Genomic DNA, 10,000 nt, shown 5'->3' with positions numbered 1-10,000 from the left:
GAATCACTGTGAAAACACTTATACATATCAGTTTTATATTTATATTAAAAAATCTATTTTTAAAAATTAAATCTTGTCATATTATTATTTACAAAGTAAGACTACTTAAAAAAATTTAATAATATTTATTTCTATAAATTAATGATTAATTTTTTTATTAAATCTTACTTCATTCATAAACTGCAAATTGAACTTATAAAATACAGATAACTTTTTGTCTCTTCAACAAAATATTAAGTTTTAAAATTAAACTGGCCACGTTCATTAACTAAAACTCATAATAATTTTTTAGGAAGTTCAATAAATTATGATTTTCCCATTACGCACAAAATCATAAATATTATTCATTTTTATCATTTATTATATTCACTCATATACTTAAATAGTGTGACATTGATTTATAAGGAAATATATTAAAATAACTTTACATAATGATATCTATAGTATATATATTGGTGTGATCTATTGTCAACTTTTTTCATTATATATCCCAGTCTCATTCCAAGACATCCAAGAGTGCTACTTATCAAATACTTTCTCTCTCTCTCTCTCTCTCTCTCTCTCTCTCTCTCTCTCTCTCTCTCTCACACACACACACACACAAATATCCTGCTGCTTGGCATTCAATCCCATCTACAACAGCTTCCATTTTGCCTTCGAACAACACTTTTCTCTCTCTCTCTCTCTCTCTCTCTCTCTCTCTCTCTCTCTCTCTCTGGGCAATAACGATTGCCCTAAAGTGGCAAGAATTCATCACCAAGAAAACCCCATACCCCCACAATCTGGATCCGCATTGTTACGTGAGGAGGTGGGAGAGGGAGAGGGGGAGGGGAGGGGGAGATAGGGGAGGGGGAAAGGGGTAGGGGGTGTGTCTAAGGAACACTGCAGTAACCCGGATGTGACGTGACGAATGATATCTTGGAGTCAACAAGGATGGATGGTTGGGTCGACTTGTCAACACCAGATTCCACTGAGAAATATTCTCTCTCTCTCTCTCTCTCTCTCTCTCTCTCTCTCTCTCTTCATTCTTTTATAGGAGTTAAATCTATAATCCCCCGTTGCATTGTTTTAGAAGGGATTTTACTCTCTCTCTCTCTCTCTCTCTCTCTCTCTCTCTCTCTCTCTCTCTCTCTCTCTTACAGCAGAGTTTTAGCAAGTAATCAATAGGTACCTGTATCATTATCCTTGAAGTGACTGTTCCTTTCCTTTCTCTCTCTCTCCTCTCTCTCTCTCTCTCATCTCTCCTCTCTCTCTCTCTCTCTCTCTCTCTCTCTCTCACAAAAGAATTTTAACAAGATAAATTTATAATTACATTGCATCATTTTCTTTGAAGGAAATAATTATTTACTCTCTCTCTCTCTCTCTCTCTCTCTCTCTCTCTCTCTCTCTCTCTCTCTCTCTCTCTCTTGTAACAGAGCACTTTAATCTTTATTCTTACCAAACGTTCACTCGCATTCAGCTCATCTGTTGACTAAGCTATTCTTTGTCGCGAAAACAAAAAATAAAAATAAAAAAAAAACTTTTAATCCATAATGAAACTCATCCGAGCACAATGAAAGAGTTTGTTTTCTTTCTCACGTGTTTGTGTACGAGTGTAAGCGTATCAGTGCCTCTGTGTGTGTATGTGTGTGTTGTGTGTGTATGTTAGCAACTTTTAGTGAGAAGTGTTTGTCTTAATTTTAATGTTTCACCAGGGATCCAAAACTGTGAAAAAAAAAATCAATCCAACTTCTTTCCTCAGCCTGGTGTATGTATGAGTGTATATGTGTATGTGTCTATGTGTGTATGCGTTTTTGTGTATGTGTGCCTAGTGTGTTTGTCTTAATTTTAACATTTCACCAGGGATCCAAAACTGTGAAAAAAAATTCAATCTTACTTCTTTCCTCAGTTTGGTTTATGTATGAGCGTGTATGTGTGTATGTGTATGTGTGTATGCGTTTGTGTGTATGTGTATGTGTGTATGTGTTTGTGTGTATGTGCGTCTAGTGTGTGTGTGTTTGTCTCAATTTTAACATTTCATCAGGGATACAGAGCTGAGAAAATATCTGTCTTTCTTCTTGCTCTCTTTCCTTCCTTCCTTTCTCCCTTGGCCTGAGGCTCGGAAACAGTATATACATCATATTTCTCACAGGAACGTTTGTTGTGTAAACAAAAACGTCTACTGCTCACAGTTTTCCTCCGGAGTCCTCATCTATTATTAAGAGGGAAGACGTATGCTGGTTATGTCTCCTCTCTCTCTCTCTCTCTCTCTCCTCTCTCTCTCTTCTCTCTCTCACCACAACAACACACAAACTAACACACAGTAATTTTATACATATATGTATTTACATTCATATATAAAAAAGTTTATATATCTGTGTGTGAGCTTCAAAACTCTCTCTCTCTCTCTCTCTCTCTCTATACATATATAAGCATCTTCTAGATCCCTTTTTTTATAAGGGAATTGCTACACACTTACTCCACAAATTAAAACTTTTAAAAAATGAACAATTGCAACTTTTCCACTAAACGGTTTGGCTTCGTTCGTCGACCAGGGTTAACTCTAGTGTTTAAACGTGTGCTCACGTCAGGGCATCACAAGGACCTGCATAATTAAAAAGTAATTATCCTTGTCTTCATTTCACGAAGGAGCCATTAGAGGTAATTCCAATCTGTCCCGCTGGTAGGGAATTATTTCAATTACTTTAGTTTTTGTTAGAGTTATTTCTACAATGAAGAGAATTTGTAGTTTTTTTTTATGATCTGTAAAATTGAATGCTTGAAAAAATTATACCACTTAAAATACTTTACTTTATTGCTTCAGTTACTTTACAATAAAAAGGATTTTTATTTTTTTTTCTATTTCATTATTTGTAAAACTGAATAGTTGAAAAAATTACATCACTTAAAACATTTTACTTTTTTGTTCATGGTAACATTAAAATGGAGGTAATTTGTGATTATTCTATTGTTTGGTTTATAAAATGAATTACTTAAAATAATCATTAAAATGCATGGGATATGTCTAAGTCATGATTATTTATTAATAGATATGCTCTTTGTCTATAAAAAGACACAATAGTGCCTCATAGAACAAGCTTGCTTCCTTGACTCTCTCTCTCTCTCTCTCTCTCTCTCCTTTCGTGTGCTGATCTAATCAATAAAAAATTAATGGTCTCTGATAAATCATGGAAATTAGATTGCTCTCTCTCTCTCTCTCTCTCTCTCTCTCTCTCTCTCTCTCTCTCTCTCTCTCTCTCTCTCTCTGTAGATTAGTACATGTCATTTACCACGCACAAACAGATCAATTAGGCCCAAACAGCATCATGAATCACAACTGTACATCGGGACAGTTTATTCCAATAAATCACTGAATGGAAAAACATTATTTGTTGGAATAAATCATTTATTGTCAGTACCAGACGTAAATTATTTTATTTCTAGAAAAAAAAATGTATTTTACTTGAAGATACGTTTTAACATCACATTCTATCAAAACGATCAATTTTTTATGAATTACGCAAATATATATATATCTATATATATATATGTATATATATATATATATATATATATATATACATATATATATATATATATATATATATATATATATATATATATATATAGCAACCTACTGGTATCACTTAGTCTAGAGAGAGAGAGAGAGAAGAGAGAGAGAGAGAATTGCATATATCATGACATGAGATGTTTCCAGTCAGTTCATTCTTTAGCCCTATAGCAAACGAAACGACAGAGAGAGAGAGAGAGAGAGAGAGAGAAACAAACGTATATACATCCATAACGTCCTAATGACGGACAATTTTACGTCAAGGAATCTTTACGACCGTCGCAAAATGCCACAATAATCGACGTAACATTCCAGCAAATTTGAAATACGAGATTCAAAGGCAGAAAAAAATACACACACACACACAGAGAGAGAGAGAGAGAGAGAGAGAGAGAGAGAGAGAGAGAGTTCAGGAATCGTTGGGAATTGCTTCGTCCAGGAATCACCATCACCATTCCAGGAATCGTCCGTCCGGGAATTATATCGGGAATTGTTTTTGGAATGTCCTTTGTCAAGAGTTGGAGAAAGGTTATAATAAGTGTCTTTTGAAGGTGTAAGTGTAACGTATATACATATATACATACACACACGTGTGTAGATATACATATATAGTAGACGTATATATTTGACCCAGTTACTCAAAATAACTTTTAAACTGAATGAAATTTAAGTCAGAAATGTGAAATAAACGCAAAAAATTAACCCAAGAGAAATAACATTTTTATTTTAATAGACCATTGACGTAGGTTGCTGACAAAAAAAAACGCGACTCAATTTAAAATAACTTCAGCGATGGGGTTTTTTTTATAGAAACGGACTTCCGGTTTTTTTTATATGATTTTTGTTATGATAAGTAAAATTAATTTACGGGAACTGAAATCTATTTTTATTGGTTGTCTTCTAATCCGGGGTCAGTTTTTTTTAACGCTGGGTTTTATATAATGATAAAACATAAACTCTCCCTTATAACACCTATTTGTTATTTTTCTTGGTGAGGGAATAATAATAATAATAATAATAATAATAATAATAATAATAATAATAATAATAATAATAATAATAATATAATAATAATAATTTTCATTAACGATTAAAAGTTTTTCAGATTTTTCTTGTATGAAATAATATACATAACGTATATCCACACACACATACACACATATATATATATAGTATATATATATATATATATATATATATATATATATATATATTTATGTATGTATATAGGTACGTATGTATACAGTGTAATACAGAGTAACAAAACAATCAAAGTATACATATAAAAAAATGCTCAGTTTAACGTACAGAAACCCAACATCAAAATCACGAACGACAAAGCGAAAAAGCACAATGATAAAGACCAGTTAAACCCCAAAGACGAAAGACGTAATGAAATATAATGTTAGCAAAAAAATAAACAGAAAAAATAATACAAAAAAAGAAATGATAGTTCTCTTACATTGTCGTTCTCTCGCCCCATAAGAGTGATTTTGCCTTCGCAAAAGCGACATTTTCGACCTTGTTGTATGCATTCCGGGAAGTGAATGTTGCCAACTGCTGTTCGTATATATTCATGGAAGTGTGTCACGAGAAAGGGATTAATGGACAAGGCACAAAAATAGAGAGAGAGAGAGAGAGAGAGAGAGAGAGAGAGAGAGAGAGAGAGAATGAAGGTCAGCCATACGAAACTGACACAGACTTGTTTTTTTTTTATTGATATTAGATGACACATTTCATTACTTAGATACGTAGAGATAAACAGTGTGTGTGTGTGTGTGTGTGTGTGTGTGTGTGTGTTTTGTGTGTGTGTGAGTGTGAGAGAGAGAGAGAGAGAGATGAGAGAGAGAATGAAGGTCAGTCATAACGAAACCTGACTCAGACTTGGTGTTTTGTTTTTATTTTGATTGATATTAGATGAAGCATTTCATTAGTTAGACACGTAGAGATAGACAGTGAGAGAGAGATGAGAGAAAGAGAGAGAGAAGAGAGAGAGAGAGAGAGAGAGAGAGAGAGAGAGAGAGAGAGAGAGTCGAAAAGAACTCCAAACCCAAAAACGAAAAAAATAAAATTTCAGAGAAAATGAGACAGAAAAAAGAAAAAAATATACTAAAAATTCCAAAAACTGTTTTTTGTTTTTGGGAGGGGGGGAAAAAAAATAGAAAAAAAAAAATTTTTCCCCCCATAAAAAAACCCAGGACATATTCCCTCCCCCATCGCTTAAAAAATAACCACTTCCCTCCCTATTCACCGACCCTAAACCATCCCAACCACCACAAAAAACACAACAAAAAACCTTTAAAAAACCATCCTTAAAAAACACCAAAAAAAAAAAAACCCTCCATGAGCAATACTCAATCTCCTCATTGAGTCTTATGAACCTCCATGCAAAACCCATAACAAAAACCCTTTAAAAAAACCCTCCCATTAAAAAAACCAAAAGCAATCCCCTCCCCTCCAAAAAAAAAAAAAACTTCATGGGTAATACTTACTCTCCTCATTGATCAATTTCAATTCGCTGCAAGAACCCATAAAAACGAAAACTCTGGGAAACCCCCCTCCTACCCCAAAAAAACATACCGAAAAAACACGCACAGACATACACACACACAGACACACAAAACTCTCCATAAGCAATACTCACGCTCCTCACTGAGCCATTTCAATTCCCTGCAAGAACCCATAAAAAACGAAAACCCTTGAAACCCCACCTATTAAAAACACGCCAAAAAAAACACACGCACACACACCGAAAACTCTCCTTTAGCAATACCCATGAAACCCCACCCATTAAAAACACGCCAAAACCAAAACGAAAAACACTCGCAAAAACACAAACTCTCCGTGAACAATACTCACTCTCCTCATTAAGGCGAATGAGCTTCCTGGCGACTCCGTATTCGTTCACGACGGAACAGTTGTAGTCTCCGAAGTCTCGAGTGTCAGCGTCGTGGATGACCAAGATATTCCTCAAACCTTCATCCTGCTCGTCCTCCACCACCTCGTACCGCGGCTCGCCTGTTGGAGATTGCGAGGGAGACTGTGAGAGAGAGGATGAGGCTGGCGAAGGAGATGGTGAGGGAGTTGTTTGGAAAGGTGAGGGAGATTGTGTTGGAGATTGCGAATGTTGCAACCCGTTGTGGGGGGGAGGAGATGGATGAGGTTGGTGTGAGGGAGATCAGGAGGAGAAAGTTGGCAGGTTGTGTTGGAGATTATGATGGAAGGTAATGAGGGAGATGGTGGGGGGTTAGGTGAGGGAGATTGGGAGGAGGAGAGAGAGAGAGAGAGAGAGAGAGAGAGAGAGAGAGAGAGAGAGAGAGACGGTGCATGCTTTGTCAGAAAGATAGACAGAGAAAGAGAGAGACAGAAACAGAGAGGGAGAGATAGAGAAGGGATAGAGAAGAGAAAGAGAGAGAGATATAGAGAGATAGAGAGAGAGAGAGAGAGAGAGAGAGAGAGAGAGAGAGAGAGAGAGAGATGACTACGTCATTCACTCTCTCAGTCCCTGTTTCCTTGTCAAGCAGAGACGGAAAATTGAATAGCTGACTTTGTTTGGCGACAATTATTTACTACCCCCTCCCCCCCACCCTTTCTTCCCCCCCCCCCTCCCCCCCCCCCTCACACCCCCCTTTGTCGCTTCTGCTTCTTCTGCTGCCGTCGCTCCATTGAATCAGCAGTTTCATCTCCAGACGGGAAACGACAAAGAAACAAAAATACAAGCGATAGGAAGCGACAATAAAAGAGAAAAAACGTGGAAGGCGAGATCTGATTGCAGGTGTCGACACTGACATTGCATAGCTCATACCTTTTGTAGTTGTATTCTCATATTGTGACGAATTACCTGACAAGTAGATGAGTTTTTTTTACAAGTGAACGAGTGATGTGTCAAGCTTTTTTTTTTTTTTTTATTTTTTTTTATGAGTGTTCTTATAAGTGAGAGTTTTTTGATAAGTGACGAGTTTTTTTTGTCATTTTTTTTATAAGTGACGTGTTTTTTTATAAGTGACGGGTTTTGTTTATGTGTCAATTTTTTTTTTTTTTTAAGGTGACCGGGTTTTTTTATTCAAGGTTTTTTTTTTTTTTTTTATAAATGCATTTTTTTTATAAGTACGGTGTTTTTTTTATAAGAGACCAGTTTTTTTACAAATGACAGGTGTTTTTTATGACGTGTTTTTTTATAAGTGGCAGGTGTTTTTTTACACGTGACAGGTGTTTTTCTAATAAGTGACAGGTTTTTATGACAGGAGTTTTTTATAAGTTACATGTGTTTTTTTTAAAGTGACAAGTGTTTTTTTTTACACGTGACAGGTGTTTTTCTTATAAGTGACGAGTTTTTTTATAAGTGACCGGTGTTTTTTTATAGGTGACGAGTTTTTTTTATAATTGACAAGTGTTTTTTTGTGACAGGTGTTTTTTATAAGTGTCAAGTTTTTTTTATAAATGACAAGTTTTTTTTTATAAGTGACAGGGGTTTCTTAATAAGTGTCAAGTTTTTTTTATTTTTTTACAAAATGGACAAGTTTTTTTTGGTTTTTTTTATAAGTGACATAGTGGTTTCTTAAAAGTGTAGAAGTTTTTTTTTTACAAATGACAAGAGTGTTTTTTACAAGTGCCAAGTGTTTTTTATAAGTGTCAATTTTTTTTACAAATGACCTTTTTTTTTTTTTTTGCAAGTGACGGTGTTTTTTATAAGTGTCAAGTTTTTTTTACAAATACAATTGTTTTTTTTACAAGTGACAGGTGTTTTTTATAAGTGTCAAGTGTTTTTACAAATGACAGGTGGTTTTTTTACAAGTGACAGGTGTTTTTTATAAGTGTCAAGTTTTTTTACAAATGACAAGTGTTTTTTTTACAAGTGACAAGTGTTTTTTTATTAGTGTCAAGTTTTGTTACAAATGACAAGTGTTTTTTTACAAGTGACAGGTGTTTATAAGTGTCAAGCTTTTTTACAAATGACAAGTGTTTTTTATAAGTGACAGGTCTTAAAAAAAGTGTCATGTTTTTTTACAAAGGACAAGTGTTTTTTTACAAGTGCCAGGTGTTTTTTATAAGTGTCAAGTTTTTTTACAATGCCAATTGTTTTTTTTACCGTGGAGGGTGTTTTTTTATAAAGTGTTTTTTTTCACAAGAGACAGGTGTTTTTTATAGTTCAAGTTTTTTTTTACAAATGTCAGAGGTTTTTTTACAAGTGATAGGTGTTTTTTATAAGTGTCAATTTTTTTTTACGATTTCTTTACAAGTGACAGGTGTTTTTTATATGTGTCAAGTGTTTTTTTTACAAGTAACAGGTGTTTTTTTATAAGGATCTAGATTTTGTTTTATAAGTGACAGGATTTCATTTTGTAAGTGTCAGGTTTTATTTTTTTACAGGTGTCAAGAATGTAATTTTTAAAACTGTCAAGTTTTTGTTTTTTAAAAGTATTAAGTTTCCAAAATTTAAGGGAAGACTTCTTTTTACAAGTGTATTTTTTTGCAAATAGTTTTCGTATACAAGGTTTTTTTAACAAGTGACATATTTTTTTACTGGTTTCAATTTCTTTTACAAGGATCAAGGTGTAATTCAACAAGGTGTACTCCCACCAAGCCCATAGAGTTATAATTAAGTAATCTATAATTCTACAAAGCGTAACTCCACAAAGATATAACCCTACAAAGGTATAACCCCTCAAAAGTATGAGGCCATAGAGTATAGTTAGAAAATCTACAATTCTACACAATGTAACTCCACAAAGTATAGCTCAACAAAGGAATAACCCCACAAAAGTATAACCCACAAAAAGTATAAAGCCATAGAGGTAGTTACAAAAATCTACAATCTACACAATGTAACCACAAAGTACTCAACAAAGGATAACCCCACAAAAGTATAACACAAAAATAGCCATAGAGTATAGTTACAAAATCTACAATTCTACACAATGTAACTCCACAAAGTATAACCCAACAAAGGAATAACCCCACAAAAGTATAACCCACAAAAATATAAAGCCATAGAGTATAGTTACAAAATCTACAATTCACACTTGTAATCCACAAAGTATAACCCAACAGTATAACCCGACAAAAGTATAATCCCACAAAAGTATAAGCCCATAAAGTATAGTTACAAAATCTGCAATTCTACAAAAGGTAACTACACAAAGTTATAATACCACAAAGCTATGACCCACACAAAGTCTAATTAACTCCAAAAAACAAAGCTATAAATCGCTAAACCCGAAATACCCCAACCCCTCCCTCCCCCCCTCACCGCCCCCCCCACCCCCCCCACAACAAAAAACAACAACCAACTCACTGATATCAATCTGCTTCCCCTTGTAAGTCCAAGTGATCTTAATAGGACTCGGTATGGACACCGTCCTGCACTCCAGGGTCACGGTGTCTCCCATGCGCCCCTGCTGGTCTCCGGAGCTGATGATGGTCGGGGGCCCCTTCACGAGGACCTTGAGG

The 10,000-nt window shown here is 34.8% G+C and overlaps 1 protein-coding gene across 3 annotated transcripts in view; it reads right to left on the bottom strand.

Moving 5' to 3' along the window:
- Positions 1-10,000, bottom strand: part of LOC135205262 (irregular chiasm C-roughest protein-like) — a 159,921-nt gene that overhangs the window by 13,900 nt on the left and 136,021 nt on the right. For all 3 annotated transcript variants that reach the window (XM_064235613.1, XM_064235615.1, XM_064235614.1), the window contains exons 10-11: positions 9,846-10,000; positions 6,410-6,568 (exon numbers count right to left, since the gene is read on the bottom strand). The exon at positions 9,846-10,000 is cut by the window's right edge and continues 104 nt beyond it. In XM_064235613.1, coding sequence (XP_064091683.1) covers positions 6,410-6,568; positions 9,846-10,000 — 314 coding nt within the window. The remainder of the gene's footprint in view (positions 1-6,409; positions 6,569-9,845) is intronic.

The sequence above is a fragment of the Macrobrachium nipponense genome, chromosome 49, assembly GCF_015104395.2.
Source record: "Macrobrachium nipponense isolate FS-2020 chromosome 49, ASM1510439v2, whole genome shotgun sequence".
Lineage (NCBI taxonomy): Eukaryota > Metazoa > Arthropoda > Malacostraca > Decapoda > Palaemonidae > Macrobrachium > Macrobrachium nipponense.
Note: the sequence above shows the minus strand (reverse complement) of the source record. Positions and strands in the feature narration are given on the sequence as shown.